This window comes from Lutjanus erythropterus, chromosome 15 (genome assembly GCF_056507025.1).
Source record: "Lutjanus erythropterus isolate fLutEry1 chromosome 15, fLutEry1.hap2, whole genome shotgun sequence".
Taxonomy (NCBI): domain Eukaryota; kingdom Metazoa; phylum Chordata; class Actinopteri; order Lutjaniformes; family Lutjanidae; genus Lutjanus; species Lutjanus erythropterus.
The window spans coordinates 26,580,531-26,599,792 of record NC_139331.1 but is presented as its reverse complement, the minus strand read 5'-3'; the positions used below and the strand labels follow the sequence as shown (position 1 = coordinate 26,599,792).

Here is a 19,262-nt window from a genome sequence, read left to right as displayed (position 1 = left end):
AAACATACCAGATCTCCACTTGATGATGTCGTTGAACTCTTCATTGGCTCCTCCCTCTGCGATGTCACCGTGTGATGCCATGGTAGCCAATTAATTCAATGTTGTATTAGCTGAAATTGTACAGTAAACAGCCTCTTGACACACAATGCAACAGCCCTCTCTCTGCACCTGTAAGTGAGAATAAAACTCGATTACATTGTTGGTCACTGAAATGTAAAATATTTAAGCCTTTCTTTAGCTCCTTTCTGCTTTAATGTGACTTTAAGCAGTGGAAATAATCTCAAAGGGGGAGGCTGGTGAGGTGGAGGTGTCACATGTATTGGAGCCACACACACACAAAACACTCAGACATGGTAACACAGCATGCTGGAAGATCTGCCACTTTGTGGGGAACACCGGTAGGTTGTTAAAACACTAACAGCTGTTTGAGACTTCACCTCAAGGTCCACTCAACAGTGTTGTGAAAAAGACAAACTGGCTTCACACCATGGCCTTAGGCTGACAATCTGGGCCCTGATTTGTGTGTAAAACTACTGCTGTAAACGTAATTGATGCTGTATAATGGACAATTATGTTGTAGACATTACTAAGGAACAAACTAGGCAATAATCGCAGTTTGAAAAAGCCACAAAGCATCAAGTGGAGGTAAAACTGGTCTTTGGCCAGCCACCATAGACGTTTGTTTTTATGTGCTTATTTTGCTTTGGAAGGACCCAACTAACCATCATTCACAGTCAAAGTCTTGCCACATTTAATACTTTATTTTCATGTTCAGCTCTGTTGAACTTCAAGCTGAATTACAATTTAAAGTTTTTTTAGGGCTGCAACTAATGATATTTTTACATTGTCCATTGGTCTGTCTATCTTTCTCTTGATTAATCAATGAATTGTTTGGTCTGTAAAATGTGAGAAAACAGTGAAAAATGTTGATCACTGTTTCCCAGATTCCAAGGTGATGTTCTCAAATGTCTTGTTTTGTCTACAAGTCAAAGAAATTCAGTTCAGGCCTTAAGAAACCAGAAAATGTTCATATTTTATTAATTGCAGAAGTTGAAATCAGAGAATTTGAACATTTTGTCTTTTTAAAATGTCTTAAACTGATTAATCAAATATTAAAATAGCTGGCAATTAATTCTGTAGTTGACAACTGATCAATTAGTCGATTCTACTGCATATGTTGTAGAATTTACAATAAAAACACACTGATTTTCATTCAGTCACTAGCTCTTGCCAAACGCGTTAATTTCAAACCCTGACAACGATTTCAGAGCTACCTGTTAGCATTTTGTAGGATTGCAGAGCACAACTCTATGCAGTTAGGTTTATCACCATGTAAGAGATGCTTCTAAATAGAATCTATTCAGTTTTTTTTCAGTTTTGAAGCTTAACAAAACCATAACCAAAGTCCTAAGCAACTAACCCTGGACCAACCCTGGACCGAAACAGGTAATTTATGAAATAAGACATTACAGTGAAGTTTCATGTCATGTCATTTGCTAATTTTTGCAAATGGTGTTCCGCTTACTGTTGCAGTTTTTCAGTTTCACTGCAATGTTGGTCAACTTGCAGCAGCTCTAAAAATGAAACAGCATTTATCACAACCTCTAAATGCTCAACTTGAACTAGTGCACAGGTCAGCTGGTGCTGCAAGCTTCACTGCTTATTGTCTTCAGAGTCAGGTTGCAGCTTTAGAGACCTTCTTTTTAGTGCATAAGGTTAATGCCTGTGTGCATGTGGTTTGTTTTAATTCAGGGTTATCCTTTAATTAAACACTCAACCATGTCCACTCCCAAAGTAGCTTGCCTTTACCATGAAAGGAGTTTATTTGCAGTTTTATCAGTGCAGTGCTTGGTGAGTTACAGTTCCTCGGGGATGATGCAAGACCCAAAAATAACGAATGTAAACTGAAGGAAAAGGCAGACCCATCTATCTTGCTGGTGACCTTAACTACAATTTCAGTTCCTCTCACTGTAAGAGGAGTAGTTTTGACAACCGAGGCAAAACAACTAAAGGGGATACGATCAACCAGTTTAATCTGGACTCTTTCGAGCTGTGACTCTCAACAGGCATAATTGTAGTTAGGTATTTTTTTTAGTTTGGTAGATCTGAACAAGACAATGGGTCAATGCAAAATAGATTTGTGTTAATTTGATGAGACTGCCGCCTTCCTGATTTAAAAAAAAAGCCACAATGATACTTCTACAAAACATATAAAGGGACTTTTAAACTGCAAATCTGTAGTGGCCTTGTGCTAGTTAATGTTTTATCTCTTTGGTATGACTGCGGTATTTAGAGCTTGCTGACTTTTCATCAAGCAATTTCAAAACTGCAGTGTAGTTACACCAAAAGCGAGCAACGGCTGGTCTTTTTCAACGTTCTAAATTTTAACGGTTACTTTTCGTCTGATTATGAGCGTCACGATAACCGTTGAAATCCGTTGATTAGAATGACGGTTAACGTTGCAGGTCCGTTTCATAGACCTTAAACCACTCACTCACCTCTGCTGTCACCAAGGAGTCAGGAGACGTGCCCCCTCAAAACAAGTCCAAAACGTGCCGAGCGTGGATAGACAAATATAAGCAAAAAGTACGGAAAAGTTGAAAAGTTAAAAAAAAAAAGTACATCCACTGAGTTAATTTAAGGCATTTTCTACGAGGTACGAGGCACTCTTCTTAACTAACTAGCTAGTTAAACTAAAGGGAGCCGTCCTCAAGCGCATCCAGTCTCCACCACAATGTGCCACAAAAAAAAAGCTTTGAGAGACGCCTTTTTTTTTGCAACACAAAGCAAAGCACAACTACCGTCGTCTTGAAAACACACGGCAGGCTGTCTCTTGGAAACGGAGAGATGGTTATTACATTTCACGGGTGAACGCCGCAGTACTGTGGACTCAGGTCCCACAACTTTGTTCCTGTTGCTTATTTGACTCTTTCTCTCTGTTGCTCACACCGATGTTAAGTTGGACAGAGTTAGCTACGCGTAACGGAAATGCTAAAGCAAGTCCTTCAGAGTAAAAGCACCTACTCGCTAGTGAGATAAAGGAACTGTCAATTTTACAGTCGCCTCCGTTGCCTTTCTTGATAATTGCGCAATTTAGGAGTAACTTATCGCCATAAGACTGTAATGATAGGTTTGTATCAGGGCTTCCGACTGAAACAGGTACCCCGCCATCACGGGTTTTACTGTTATGGGATGTTCAATTAGTTTTTTGACACGAATTATGAGTGAAACGACGTCGAAAATATTAACATTCGCTACTGAGTGCCGCCTCCCTTGTGACAGTCATAATTTGAAAAAGCTGACCCCTACATGTCGCGTCAATTGCTTTTATTTTGAAGGTTTTGACCGGAAGCATTGTCTTCATGCGAATGACTTGACACAGGTCTTGAGCTTTTCCCTCTGGCTGTAAAAGTTTTCCTGACGCGGAGATGGAAACATGGCGCGGTGGGCGTCACGTGACGTAACACCAGCGAAACCAGTGATTCCCACTGGAAAACACAATAAAGCTGTACAATAAACTTTAATGGAATGGAATAATAGCTGGAATGTTTATTAGGCCAAGGGTCTTCGAAACCTTTCCACGTAAAGGTGCCAAGGACTATTTATACAGAAAACCATTTGATCCGAGATATTTTTATTGTAAAATACGTGTAAAGTGACATGGTTTAACAGTAACAATAGCACAGTATTTTAAAAACTCCGTTACATAAAAGTCATACGTATTGGTATGGAGGTATTGTCGGTAAAATAGTTATTAAAAATGGTCATACTACTCAATAACATATTTGGTGTTGCTCTTCTTACAAGACCAGCAGCACCAATAACGTTCCTGCGTAATTGACATTGCTGTTAAATTCACCAGTGTTACTACGTGTTTTTTTCAGTCATGTGATATTATATTGTCGTTTTTTAGTTTCTAGCACCCATTGGTGATGTACTCATTGGTTGATATTTCAGAATTAGAATGAAAAACTTTTTTTATATATATATTTCAATTCCTGATGGTGTAACAGACAAAAGTGATGGTGCAAATCAAATAATTCAAACAATTTTGTTTAAACGTGCAAATTTATAATTCAGCTTCTCTGCCTTAACTAAAAATTCAGGTTGTAATAAAATTATACAATTTTTTTAAAAACATTTCATGTTGTTTACAATATAGGTAATACCAGTGACAAAGAAATGATATGTGAATTATCTGCTTAAATTTATGAAAACAATACAAAGATGTGAAGCTCTGCTTGTTGTGGATTCATCAGTTTTATTAGTTGGTTATTACACTTAAATAAAATTTACACAAGTAAGAAAGAAGACATTTCAGCAGATTTCTGTCACCCAGACACCACTATTTATTTATCATTACTGATGTATTTACATGTAAGTAGCATAGAGTTAGTTTGAATTACTTTATACACATTTTGGTAATAACCTGATCATGTTTTATTGCAATTATTCTCAAAGCAACTCCTATGTATTGTCAAATAAATGTAAAAGTACAATATTTCAATATAAAATATGAACTACAAACACACAGTGGCATAAGATGGATATACTCAAGTTTAAGTACCTCACAGATGTGTGGTACACTTATTTAGTGAATGTACAGCTCTATTTGTGTTCCACCACTGACAGAAATCCAGTTCAAAGCATAATGCTGTAACACAAGTTTTGATATCACAGAAAAGGTCTTGTTATAAATCCACTCTTTTTAATTTCCATTATTTTAGAGTGAATGTATTCAGAGCATAAAACACTCAATAATAATACATTTATATATCATCTTTCATATATTAAATACAAACAAAAACCAAAACAGAGCAGACCAAACAATTAAAATGTCAAAACACTATGGAGAAAACAGAAATAGAATAGAATAAAAAAAAAAAAATAGCAATATAAATAATCATAATAACAACAGCAGCAATTATCACCACCATAAACCCCGCCACAACCTCTTGGGTCAGGTTTCATTTTATTATACTGTGTGATGTGTTGGCCTGAAAAGAAACAACAAGGGACTGAATAATAGATTACGGCCCATTGGAAAGAGTCTCTGAGGCTTTGAGGATACAGAGATGTTGATCTTCCATTGTGAGCCGTCATCCTTCTCCCTCCCTCTTCTCAGTTGTCAGGGCTCTTTTGTGGATGTTTCCTCACACAGCTGAGAGAAGAAGCTCAATTTCACAAATTAGTGCTCTCTTAGGACTCAAGAACCTATCAAGTGACAACATATTTATTTGGTGGTGAGCATAGTGGGAGTAAAAGGACAGGTAGGAATGTTTACCTAAGGTTTGCCGACATGTTTACATAGATTTTTATGTAAAATGAGCAAATCTGGAGTATCAGGGCTCCATTAGGCAACTGTCTTTTACACACAAATACTACCATTTGTTCATATTCATTGTTTATGAACACTGCTGTGCAAAAGACCTGCATAGAATTGACAGATTAGGAAACTTTCAAGTGTTATTTTCCATCTACATATCTACACTTCTAGAAACACAGTGCAACAAACTGTTACATACTACTTAAGAAGAGCTACAGCTATTTTCTGTGAAGTTTTTCCTGTGGCAGATGCAGATGACGGGGTATCCATGAGTTCAAGGCATCGCCCTTGCAGTGAAATTATAGGGGTGAGAGTGTGTAGGGCCTTCAGTGGGCCTATGTTGGACTCCAGCCCAGACACCACAACAAGAGCTTAGAGTGCCCTCTTCTGCACAAATGGTGCAACTACGCCTTAAAGACACTAAACTTGTACAGCGTTAAATGACACATATTCAAAAAATGTAAAATATGTTCCCCATAATCAACCTGGCTGAAATTAATTGTTGTTACCAAAAATAGGCCAATTAATCGAATATACTAAATGTGTGGCTACTTTGGCTGTATGAACCAGTAGGAAGTGAGCTTGCACTGTTGAAAAAAATCTGAGCAGTTAACTTTGTTTTACACTATTCCATTAATGTTTTAACTTTTATCACATAATCTTATAGAAGTTACTTCTTGCATTTTTGCTTTTGCAAAAATTATGATTTCATCTGCAGTGTGGTGCATCTATAGTGAAATCATTAAGGCTAATGTGTACTGACTTACACATGTTTTTGACATAATAAAGTGGAAATGCACTGTTTTCTCTCGCCACTCGCGGATTGCTGTCGACAATTATTATCTCTGTGTGAGGTTATTTTACAGATGTAGACATTAAAAGACTATACCAGGAGTGGGGTTCGAACCCACGCGGACATATGTCCATTGGATCTTAAGTCCAACGCCTTAACCACTCGGCCATCCTGGTGTATACACCGCCTATTGCACTCAAAAACAAATTAAAACAAGTGCACATGTTTGCATTTTTGACATTTCTATTCAGTTAATTATAGCATCGTTGCATTATCTAATATCAAAATACCTCATGCCTCAAGAGTAGCTAGTATTAGGATGCTAGTGCTATGTTAGCAGCTAGCAGCTAACTTGAACGTTAGCAGGCTGGAGCGCACTTGCTAATGGAATGCTCATTGGCAAGACGACACAGCTTTAACAGTTAGTTTCACAAACTACCGACGTAACTTCAGCGACTGTGTTTAAGTTTTACAATGTAACGCAAGAAATAATAATGTCAGCTTGCTAGCTCGAGAGAGCCCCTACTATATCTATTGTCAGCGCTAGAAAGTTAACCTAGCAAGCGTTAACTAACTAGGACCGGCAGCTAATGAGATTAGCATGTGCTAGCGTTAACTGATAGCAGGTTCGGAGCGCAGCACGACACTGTTACCACACTGTAATTTCAGCCATACAGAGGAGTGATAGGAAATTATTGCCCCAGACTGTGACCAAACAACGACGCGAAGCAGAGCAGAATACATACAGGAACCTGTGGAGTCACTGACGAATCCATGCAGGAGAAGTAAGTTACCAAAAAGGGAAGGAGACTTGGAAGTGAAAGTGACGGCTAACGTTGCTCCTGGATATTTCTGCGCCCGTCTGACTGAAACAGGACACGCAGGACCAAGACATATATCATTCATTTCTTAAATATATCCAGCCCTTTACAACAAATGTTTCAGTAGTTATTCATGGGGACCTCCAGTCTTTCAGATAGATTAGATTTTTAATTAATTTCGAGAACTACTTTATTTACAAACTGTTTTTATTATAAAGTTTAAGGCTGGACTACCAATTGGGCAAAACTGGTCCCATGATCAAATGTAAGTTTGTTTGGGAATATTAAGATAATATGTGGATAAGTGGAGGGGGAAAGTGTTAAATTTGCTACAGTTGACTTAACACATCATTTATTGATAATAATTTGGCTTCTTCTAGGATCACAGTCTGACATGCCATCTCATTAACAGCCAAAGGCCACAGCTCTCTTATTTTATGCTCAGGAAATAGCTTTGATTATGTCAAGGAGTCATGACCTGTCTCTCCTCCAATCTTAAGTTTCAAAAGCTGTCTGACTCACTCTTCCTGTTCTTTGGCTGGCTGTGCAGTTGTGTTTCTGACTGTTTCAAACCTGTATCATGATTATTTTTGATTATCTGCTGACAATTTTCTTCATTAATCAATTGATTGTTTGATTAAAAAAAAAAAAAATCTGAAAATGCTGAGAAATCCGTCACAATGACCCAGAGCCTAAAGTGATACCTTCAAATGGCTTGTTTTGTCCAACCAGTAGTCCAAATCTCAATGTTATTAAAATTATTAAAGGAAAAAGCAGTGAATCTTAACATTTTTAAGCAGGAATCATGAAAGGTTTTAACATGAAATTGACTTAAACAGTTATTAAAGTAGTGACCAGTCAATTGTCTGTCAATCGTTAATTACATATTATAAAATGAAGGCACTTTCTTAATCACAAAAATTTGAACTTTAAAATACTTAAATGTATTTTTTAAAAACATTTTAACAAACATTTTAAAGTGCTTTAGTTTGCCCATTTCACATTAATCAGAGTTCATCTGTCACCACGCACTTCTAAAGACCATGTGTGTTTGTTATCACCGTGACATCATTTACTATGTTAATGCTCTGCCAACAGATCAATTTTATTTTACTACACCAGCTTTTATTTTCAATGTCAATGCACTGCAGTAGTTTTTGACCTTAATAACCACAATATATGAGGTCAAAAATAAAATTATCTAAATAAAAATATCCTCCTGCTTAATTTTAACAGGCTAATATGATACTCACTGTAACATTGGTTTGGAAAATGGAAACAGCCTCGGAAATAAATTCTGTTTCATAACCAGTTAAAAACTCCTTGTAATAGCTTTAAAATGTAGATTTCTCTTCTGGGCACACATCATCAGATTAACTTTCTCATTCAAATATCACCAACTGTTAACTTACTGTAAATTAAATTTTCAACAACTGATACTCATGAGTGTGTCTGTAAAGGTTGGATTTATCATAAATTAACATTTTTTCAACCATCCATAACTTTTTTTACTCAGGTAAATGTTTATTTCAATTGTCAATTCTCCATTAAATTGCACTGCAAATCAAAATAAAACTTTTAATTTTCATTTTTCCATTTCCAGAAGTGTAGACAGGGGCAACATTGCCGAAAAGGATTTTTCCTCTTGTACTGCAGGGCTTTCTTGATGTGAACGTTGATTTTTTCCACATATTCCTCAGTGTTGCACACATTAGCCTCAATGTTATTGATCATGGACCCCTGCTCCTCCACCAGCATGGCCATCTGCAGGAACAGTTCATGGACCTCCTTCAGCCTGGCCTCCAGCTCCACCAGCTCCTTGTGTCTGCCCTTGATCTCGCACATCGCCCAGCGGGACGAGCGTGCGCCTTGGACCTGCAGGCTCTGGGACAGGTCCGCCCATCCCTCGCCACCTTTGTCCACCATCGTGTCCAGCTGCTCATCAGTGATTTCAGTCCCCAGTATGGAGGCCTGCCTCTGGATCCTCCCCCGACATGTGCTCCTCTGCATCTCCTCTGCCTTATTGTAGTCACTCATGGCATCGTGGAAGTCACGGGTCAGTGTGTCGTACTGAACTCGGGCAATACGACTAGCAGCAGAGTTGAGACCTTCTTTCTCTTCAAGCTGTTTGCTCTCCCTGCCCAGGGCCTGAAGCCGGGCGTACAGGGCCTCCCCGCGTTGTTGGATCCCCCTGGCGATGCAGTCAGAGTCCTTTTTGAGCAGGGTGAGGCGCCGCACAGAGGTGCCGAAGCGTTCGTTGTGGGTGGCCAGGCGCTCCACCTCCAAGTGGAGTAAGGAGATCTCCTTGCGTATGGAGTGAGCCTCCTTCAAGATGTGATCAATGGCTGAGGTGTTCTCAAACACCACTGCCTGCTGAGACAGAGTCACCTTGTCAACATCATACTCGGGTCCATAAAACTCTGACTCACAGTCGTCTGCCTCCTCGCTGATGGTCTGCAGCCTCTCCAGCATGTCCCTCATTCTGCCTAAGAGACAAACAAAACAAGATGTTGATTAATGTGCTCATATCTAGTCTACCTTTTGGTCTGATGTACTCAGTTTCAGGTATGTTTTTTTTTTCAGAATTATTCTTTATTTGGTTATTTCTCATATTCCCTTTTACAACAAAAATATTTCAACATAGGTTGTAACTTCGTTGGCTTCCGGTTCTTTAAGTGTGTTTCTGATGATTTGCAAAATAGTGAATGGACTAACCCTATCTTATCACTCTGACCTCATTAGGCAGGGCAACAAGGAGTTAAATAGAATATAAAAAGATAAAAAAAAAATAAAAAATAGGATAGAAAAGTCTTTAGCCATTGATTTAAAAGAACAGAGAGCTGCAGCCAACCTGCAGTTTTCTGGGAGTTTGTTCCAGATATGTGGTGCATAAAAACTGAAAGCTGCCTCTCCATGTTTAGTTTTGATTTTGGAGACAGACAGACCTGTGAGGTCCTGGATGATTCGTAACTTAGCAGAAGACAAGAAATCTTTTTGGCCTTAAACCATTCAGTGCTTTATAAACCAACAACAGTATTTTAAACAACCACGGCATTTTCTAACCCTCTGCTTTGTCTTTGCCCCCTACATTTATTGTATCAGAAATTTAGTTGTCCAAAAGTTGTACTTAATGTGATTTTGTGGCCTGTTCTCTTCCAGGTCTCTAAGGTGAACATGGAGGTCATATGGTTCACAGACGACACCTCAAGTCGGTCATTGTTCCCCTTGATCCTCATTCTTTACATCAGTTTTATAATTTGTAAATTATTATTTTATGTATCAGAAAGTCTGTCATCAAATTCCCAATTAAATGTAATTTTGTTGTTCTGTTCTGTACATGCAACATCTGTTGCATATCTGTTGTTCCCTCCTCTCTGACTCTCTCTGAGTTTTTTTTTTTTTTTTTTCCCTGTTAAAAGTTCTTTTGGGGAAAGTTTTCCTTGTTCCTTTGAAGGTCTACAGGATAAGGGGTGTTGTACACTGTACAGTTTGTAAAGCCCCCTCAGGTACATTGTGATTGTGATTTTGGGCTACATAAATAAAATCTGACTTGAAACTTTCTTTTACAAGGGATTTATAAGGTCTTATACATTTAAACAATGCAAAGTGAAAATACACATAATAATAAATCAAAACAAATTGAAATAAAAACACTGAAAATAGCCAACATAACATCATAAGAACATATAACAAAATAAAACTAAACATGGATTATACTGTATATGAATTCACCTTACATATATTATTATTTTTATCTGTAAACTTTGCTATATGTCAGGTTTTTCCATTGTGGGGTCATTTAGCTTTTTTTGCCGCTGATGACTCCTTTTCCTTCTTAAGTAACATTGGTTTCACCCCAGGAATCGGGAGTCTGGATCCGCTCAAGGTTCTGCTAGTTAGAGGAAATTTTATTATTATAAAGAGTACAGTCTAAACCTGTTCTATATGAAAATGTGCCCTGAGATAACTGTATAATTTGACTTGACTTGAAGAATTTCCATCAGAGTCTGTTACCAATTCAACATCGAATACTTAATTCTCAATAGTAAAAACTGATTTCAAAAAGTTATCTGTAAATGGACCTTGCCAGAATATATTTAACTGGGTAGCCATGGTCTTTCCACACTCCATCCAACATTTACTTAACTGGTTTGGAATCATCTTGTTCTGAAAAATCTGTTAATTCTCTGAACCAACTGGCATTTGTGACTGTGTGGGCCTGAGCACAGAACTTCCTCACTTTTTTCTTTTCTGAGACACTTTCAGGGATGTTTTTGTGATGATCAAGTACAAGAAATTAATGCTTAAAAGTTAGTATCATATGCATTCTACATGTTAGCACCCTCATTAAATACAGTGCTCTCCATTAAAATAAGTGACATTAATCATTGGCTACCCATGGTGACAATATGTACAGGTTAATATATATCTAAAGCTAATATGTCAGTATTATATAACTACTGATACTCACAATGATTGGCCAGTTTATCTTCAGTATAGGTTTTCAGTCTGTGGCGAACAACAATGACAGCAGTCACAGCTCAAGGACTTGTCGGAATGTGTTCATTTAAACCAGGAACAAGGAAGGAAAATTATCTTATTGAAAAACAGACCGATATGTTTGTCCTAGTTGTTCTAAGTACATTTATTTTGTCAGTGTCATGCAGCACAAAACTTTTAAGACTGGGGTGCTTGTCTAAATCTCTGCCATCATACAGCCTCTGTCTCCTCACAGAAAATCTATTCCCTCATACCATACTAATTTTAAACAAAACTATTTTAAAAGATGTCACAATGTACGATAAAACAGTTAAATGTGTTCTACTTAATGGCCACTGAATCAGTCTAGCATCAGTCTTTCCCAGCTGCTTGGGCGGGGGAGCTCCAATCAGCTCCAAACAATTATCCACTTGTCTCCAGCTGCCGCTGCTGCACATATATCCAAAGAAAATTAATGGACTATCATTCATTATCACTTTAAAGGGTCTTACCTCTTGTGACTGGCTCCCACAAACCCAGAAAGCAAGTAAATCCTCTTTAACGTGTCTGATTTATCTGGTCTGAGGACCCTGGGAAACACATCTTTTCATTCTGACGAAGAAGTTGTCTGCTGTGTGTTCAGAGTGTGTGTGTGACTGCCGGACCTTCGCAGGTGACAGACATGTGCCTTCCCACTGCAACACACTGTACTTCCTTGAAGAGAGATGCATTTTTTTTGTCTTTAGTTCAGGAAGCAGGAGGCAGGGTTGACGACAACATTCTCGTCAAAAAAACGCTTTCAGGATGAGTGCTGGTGAGACATCTACTGAGGAAATCTAAGGAATTAAACTGAACTATTTCCCAGAATGCCACTGGACTAATGCAGTAATACCACTAATACCATCAAATGGCTAGTGGTCATTTGGGTGCAGGGACACTGGATGACTGATGATGATGTTTTTCTCTGCTAATGTATTTGCTGATTATATATACTTCTATTTTTTAGATGAGATATCTGTGGATATCATCATGAATGCAAGAGGGAATTGGCATAAGTATCACTTATTGTATTACTATCAATTATTTTATTCACGGATTGATCTGCAGATTATTTTCACGATTGATTGATCAACCATTTAGTTGTGAAAATTGTTATATCATTTCTCAGAATCTGAAGCGACGTCTTTAAAGTGCTTAATGAATGACAAAGAAAAGCAGCAAACCCTTACATTTAATTTTCTTTCAATCAACTGATTGCTTAATCAACTATTACAGCTCTCAGGGTTAGAGGGTGGGGTAGAAGAAAACAAATGAAATGGGTGACAAATAAGCTGTTGTGTTATATTTTGCCTTGTGTGACTTTTGTCTTTATTTTAACAAGAAACGATGGATCACAATAGCAGGTTCAGGGCTGGATAGAGTATCTGGAACATCTCAAGAATTCCAGTTATCAATTACTCACCCAACATTTTTAGCTGCGGCTCTGGTGTGAACCTGAATAAAGAGAATGTGTTGACTTGTACTGAATACTAAATCTAAACAGGTCTTTATTGTCACGTGTAAATAAAAATCTCACGTTCAAACAAGAATGAACCTGGACTCACTGATATTAATACAACTCTTTATGTAATATACATGACACCATAGAAGAAAGGCAGACAACATAAAGGTATTATCATACATACAGTCATAAAATAGCAGTGAAAAGCAGTGAACAGATTTGCATACACATATCACAATACACTGACTGTGATTCCTGCATAACATCAAGAGACAATAAATCCTTTTACTGGTATCCTCAAAAGAGATGATAAATAAAAGAAAATAATGAGGGATTCTAATAATGTTGTGCAATGAGAAGAGTTACAGAATAGATATTTAATATCAATATTTACAATCAATAATTAAACTGATCAATTTCTAAAACATTCTTTCAGCCATACATCTAGGACATAATTTTTACCAGTGCATTGACATACAGAGACAAATTATTTGAATGACTGGGGTCAGACATCAGAAAATAATTTTAGGTATGCTTTTAAGTCCCGCCCCATTTTGCCCTTTGCTCCAATAACAATTGAGCAAACTTGGTAACCCAGTCAAACTTCTTCTTTCCTGTTATGCTACGTGCTATAGGCTCATCTAAGCTGAAAGGAAAACCAAATTTTGAAGGTGGTTAAAAGTTATTGCCGGGGGACCTGTAAAACCAACATAATAATCATATTTTATGTTAGCTAATGTTAGCAACACTAGCTAACTGGCTAGCTAACAATCTGTTGATCAGTTAGCTAGTTAGTTAGGTAATGAACATTAGCCATCTGGTGTGACTAGCTAGCTAAAGATGTGTGTTTATTTGCTAGTTAGTTAGCTAGCATTTTGCTTCAGAACAAAATCAAAGGGTTTTGACAAATGTTTTAACTAAAAGTTTTTCTTTTACAGATCCCCCAGCAACATCTTTTAAGCATTTTCAAAATTTGGTTTCTTTTCAACATAGAGGAGATTTGCACATATCATAACAGGAAAGTAGAAGTTTGACTGAGGTACCAAGCTTGCTAAAAAGGGGCGGGGCTTTGGAAAATTCAGTTGTTTGATTAAACTTGCACATAATAACATTTCTCTCAGGTTTATTTCTTTAGACAGTTTATTGCATTGGGAGCTATTGTGTCAGGCAACATGCCCAGCACAAATCATCATCTTATTGAATTTAAACAGAATTTTAATAAATAAAAAGATTCTTAAGAAAATGTTTCTGACAGTCATCGTGTTGTATTGTTTGGTAAATCCCTCCCATGTGGAAAGTCAGCAGCCTATAAAAACATGAAAAATATTTTCAAATACTATTTGTTTCAGGTCTGTGTCACCCCTCGGGGATTAATTCTGATTTGAGATACCTGTCTCAAACATTTCATACAAGCATTACAGACATCAATGGATTACTTCAATATTTTACTAGAGCATTTTGTTTCCCATTGTAGACACAATAGTTTTTAACTTTCCTGAAAGAAAATAGCTTGACAAACCATGTTGATAATTCGAACAGCATACAAATGAAACGTACAGAAAAATGTCTAATGTTCTAAATATTTCCCATTTATATTTGTCTGGACAGAACATCACATATTTTGCCTTCCCTCTACCCGTCTCTGAACTCTACTTTCATGAATTGAAGCATGGGAAACAGCTGCAAAACATCCTTTTAAAAGGGTTGCTCCTGTCGTGGCGTTTGGCCTTGCGCAGTTTGACGAGGGCCTCCTGTATACTCTCGTCCGTTTTCTGAACATTGGTTTGGATGGAGGTTATCATGGGGCCCTGCTCCTCCACCAGCAGGGCAATGTCCAGGAAAATCTCATGGATGCCTTTGATACGGCTCTCCAGGTCCACCAACTCTTGATGACGTTTCTCGATCTGGGACAGAGCTGATCGAGCCGTTTTACCCTCAGTCACAATGTCGCCAGTAAAGATGTTCCAACGACCCGCCTCAATCATCTCCTCCACCTCCTCTCCGGTCACCTCACGTCCCACTATCTCCATTTGCCTCTGGATCTGAGCTTTACAGTTGTCCCGATGGCTCATTTCAGCCTCGTTATAGTCAAACATGGCATCGCGGAAACCATTGCTGAGGCAAGCGTACTGGGTTCTGGCGATACGTGCTATAGCTGAGTTTGAGCCATGTTCTTCTTCTAGCTTGTGGGCTGTGCCATCCATGTCCCGCAGGTGTCCTAGCACACCCTCAGCACGAGCTTTTATGTCAGCGCCAATAGCGTTGGAGTCCCTTTTGATGGTGCTCATGGTGGTGACGCCCTGGAGCATGCGAGAGTTCTGCTCACGAAGCCTTTTAACCTCCAGGCGAATGAGCTGGATCTCTCTATGGATGTCCTGCGACTGAGAAAAGACCTCCGACAGAGCAGGACTGTTGTCGAACACGACTGCTTCGTGGGGCAACTCATCCTCCAGGTCCACATTGCTGAAGGACTCGGAGACAGTGGACTCTGCGTCCTCCATCTGCTCCACATGGCTGCTGGACATTTCCTGCAGGTTGCTCAGTCTGTCCCTCATGGTTAGGCTGCAGAACAAATAAAGGTTATTGACTGTTTGTCTGTCTGGTTAGCTTTCCTTTTCTATGACTGACTGACCTAAAAGAAGCATGAACAACAACAAATCTTTACATTAAAGTCGTCTTAAGCATCAAAGTATTCTTACTTTTTCAATTCCACTTGTTTGAAATGCTACAATATACATGAATTATAGCATTGAATATGGGTGTCATAATTCTCAAAATAAATTATTCAATTTGACTTCAATTTTAAGGTCCAGATTTGATTCAACTTTACAATTTAAACATTTTTCTTTTGCACTGACAGCTGTAAAATTGTTAACTATTTTGTCTTGTTTCATAAAGATCAACAGATCATTCGTTTTATCCCCTGACAACTGTCACTTAAATTTTCAAAATTTTGTTTCATGTATGTGTTGAGTTTGTATGAGTTTTTATTCTAAAAACTACTTCTACAATGAAATCTTTTAAATATTTTTAATACTAGGTAATAGTTGCTGAAAACATATGAATATACTGAGAACTATGTCGCACTGAATTGTGAAGCTAGACCATTAAATTATTCTTTACAATATCTGTCTTCAGGAATTTTTGGGCGACCCTGAATGGAGCCATAGTCCCCTAACACTATGTAAGCCCCATGAAGCGACTCAGGAACGACATCAATCAATCGATCGACTTTTGATCTAATAGTGAAATTGTGACACCCCAGGTACTGTAAGTACAGAAATTATAAAGAAAAAGATCTAAATGTTCTTTCAAGACCTAAGCTCAGTTAAGTCTTGGACTGGATAAGCGATTATTTTCATTATCAATTAATTTGCAGATTACAATGACATGACAAAAAAAAATGCTCTTCACACATTCTCAGAGCCTAAAGTGATGTGTTCAAATCACTTCTTTTGCCCAACCAACAGTCCAAAACCCAAAGACTCTTCATTCAAAAAATAACTCAAATGATTAATCAACTAATCTATGAATTGTTGCAGCTCTAGTTCAATCTGTATTCAGTCGGTCTGAAATTTGGCTGTGACTTTCTCTGCATCAGCGCTGTGCACAAGTTGTTAATTTTGTAAAAAGTAAAAAGTGATCCTATTTTAGGTGCTTAGAAAGTTTTTTTCTTGGTTTGGGTGGTTCCTATGAACTATTTTCACAATCGATTAATCATTTTGGCCCTGCAATGTCATGTCATGCAACAATACAATGTCAGCTGGGATAGGCTCCAGCCTCCCGCGACCCTTCGGGAATAAGTGGTTACAGAGGATGAATGAATGAATGAATGATTAATCATTTTGAATATTTTCTTAAGAATAAATGTCCAATTTCTCTGATTTCAGTTTTCATCCTCTATGACAGTAAACTGAATACATTTGCTTTGTGACCAAGACATTTGAGGATGACACCTTGGGCTTTTGTGAACAGTGATCAACATTTTTCACCATTTTCTGACAAACAAATAAAGAAAATGGTTAAAATATTAATCAAATACTCATTACTTGCAGCTGTAATCAACATATTTTACACTAGTATAGTACTGGTGATTAAAATTCTAGTATAGTCTGACTCTAATTTAGATTGACATGGAAATGGGCACTTTTTTTAACCCTAGATTAAACAAAATGTAAACTAGTTAAAAAATAGACAGGAGTTTAAACACACCTTCTGTCTCATGTAAGCTGCTATGCCTGTTTAAACATCTTTTCCTTCTTCCTTCTGCTCTGACCCACCCAGCACTGACCTAACAGGTTCTCCAGAGAATAGTCTAAAGGTGTTGCTCCTCACCAAACTAGTTCTTTCAACTTGTGATCTGTCTGACGCCTTTATTCTGACATTCAGTTTGACTTTTTTTAATCTAACTGGAGCATCAGATTCAGCAAATGTTGTACATCAGATACAGGGATATCTTGGATCTCGAGTTTGGGCCATACTCTAAGATAAAACAGCATTTTCTTTGAGAAATAAGGAGGCTGATGACATCATTGAAAGTTCCCAAACTTAACTATCCTACCTGATATTGTTGTTGTCTTTTCCTATTTTCAGACCAAGCCTTAAACAAATCTATATTAAGCTGACATCTAGTGGGTAAAATATTGAAATTGGTGAATACCAGTATTAATATTGACTCAAGCACTTCTGGTAATCAGGTTGAGAAATATTCACAATGCTTAACACACCTGAAAAACACTTAATATAGTATTTTACAGTGGGAATTATTCGGGTTTTCTGCAAATGCTCTGACTCATGGGCAAAATATTGTCAGAATAGTATGGGGTGAGTTATTCTTTTGTAGTTGTGTTGCTTGTTCACAACACTGAAAATGTATGATTCAAATATTAAATATGTATATATTTAAGGTAAATGGTAACAGCCTATATACAGGCATGTTACTGGTGGCTCTGCCTACAGTTACAGCTTCACGAGGTAAATCCATGGAACAAATAAACAATAAAATCTACAGAATGTTATTTTATTTTTATGTGTTTTTTTTATTTAAACGATCACAAATGTAGCCAATGTTTAAATATAGCTAATTAATTTCGTATATATGACTCAGAAATACATTTTTTCCACCCTTCTGAGTAACTATATCTTTATAATTTTGAGACCCCTGCACACTCTGGGTGTAGGCTACAGGTTAAATGTTTTCTTCCCCGAATATCTGCCACTTTCTGGAACAAATATTCTCAGTTTTATGCATGGTTCCATGATTAAAGGAAAGCTCTTGTCTTACCTGTTTCGCTCTGGTCTCCACAGAAATCAAGTTTTATCCTATAGTGTGAGGTGTCCGTGGTGCTACAGCAGCACCATCCTATAGATCTGAGGTCGACTACTCCGGGCTGTGTGCAGAAACAAAAGGCCTACATGCGTAATGCAGCTATCTTTAGAGCTTAAACTGGTATTCGGTTGTGGTTTTGTTGAGCAGACGGATTGCGCCACGCCACGGGACTGTACTGATGTGACTGGAGGAATGAAGCCCGGTCGGTTTGGTCTTTCCAGTGACGCTGCATCTGCAGGAGAGTCAATTGGACGGGACGAGGTGTGAGCAGCTGGTGTGGGTGCCAATTTGAACTTGCAGGCCTGTTTTTGTTAGGAAATGTAAAGCGTGGACTAAGATCGGTGTTTCTGTCTGTAAATATTCATGACACATTATGCCACACTGTCAGTCACCAGCTATTGTACCTGTGTTGCCTGACCTACAGCGGACGGTTTATTAGTGAGTTTTGATGGCAGTGATACCTGACGGGAGCTGGTGGAGCCAAGCCCATTCTGAGGTGAACTGTCATTGAATTTGTCCCAACCACGCCCAAATAACTACTGTGTGTGTGTGTGAGAGAGAGACACACACACACACAAACACACAGACCAATGAAGTTTTACCAACCTCACGTAGGGGAGGCTGGGGATGGTAGTACCACTTTTTTGTTGTATCAGTATCAGTAACTGTATGGTCAATACTTGGTATCCATATTTGTCCACTACAAATGAAACTCACTTGTCTACTTCAAAGTCACAGATTATATTAGTTAATATCATATACAAAGATTTCCCCAACACTGGGGTGAGATGATAGATGTAACAACAAGACATAATTTGCGGATTTAAGATCCATGCTATCCAATTTATGAAAGAACTTTATTGAATGATTAAAAAAAAGGTTTGAATACAGTGAACATTTTTAAAGCGACAAAAAAAAAAAAAAAAAAAAAAACTTCATGTGCGTTGTGTGTGTTTGGGTGTGTAAAGGTTGAAGTCACTTTCAAGGTTGTGTCAGATGTAGATGGATACTCT

General features: G+C 37.9%; 2 protein-coding genes, 1 long non-coding RNA gene and 1 other non-coding gene across 5 annotated transcripts; all 4 read right to left on the bottom strand.

The window, feature by feature from the left end:
* Positions 1-4,243: 4,243 nt before the first annotated feature.
* Positions 4,244-7,255, bottom strand: LOC146314545 (uncharacterized). The gene is made up of 2 exons (XR_014771962.1): positions 6,866-7,255; positions 4,244-5,161 (listed from the first exon to the last, which is right to left on the bottom strand). It is a non-coding gene; the product is annotated as an uncharacterized LOC146314545 (long non-coding RNA).
* trnal-uaa (transfer RNA leucine (anticodon UAA)) lies at positions 6,213-6,295 on the bottom strand. Its single transcript has one exon. It is a non-coding gene; the product is annotated as a tRNA-Leu (tRNA).
* Positions 7,256-8,517: 1,262 nt separating the features above from the next.
* LOC146314544 (syntaxin-11-like) lies at positions 8,518-12,132 on the bottom strand. 2 transcript variants are annotated; one of them, XM_084738116.1, is made up of 2 exons: positions 11,932-12,132; positions 8,518-9,426 (listed from the first exon to the last, which is right to left on the bottom strand). In XM_084738116.1, exon 2 carries the CDS (start codon positions 9,419-9,421, stop codon positions 8,519-8,521), a length of 903 nt encoding a protein of 300 aa, XP_084594242.1. In that variant the 5' UTR covers positions 9,422-9,426; positions 11,932-12,132; the 3' UTR covers position 8,518. The 2 variants fall into 2 exon arrangements, with proteins under 2 accessions (XP_084594242.1, XP_084594243.1); XM_084738117.1 differs by lacking the exon at positions 11,932-12,132 and adding an exon at positions 11,412-11,644.
* Positions 12,133-14,042: 1,910 nt separating this feature from the next.
* stx11b.1 (syntaxin 11b, tandem duplicate 1) lies at positions 14,043-18,660 on the bottom strand. Its single transcript, XM_084738082.1, has 2 exons — positions 18,205-18,660; positions 14,043-15,482 (listed from the first exon to the last, which is right to left on the bottom strand). Exon 2 carries the CDS (start codon positions 15,473-15,475, stop codon positions 14,576-14,578), a length of 900 nt encoding a protein of 299 aa, XP_084594208.1. The 5' UTR covers positions 15,476-15,482; positions 18,205-18,660; the 3' UTR covers positions 14,043-14,575.
* Between the last annotated feature and the right edge of the window lie 602 nt (positions 18,661-19,262).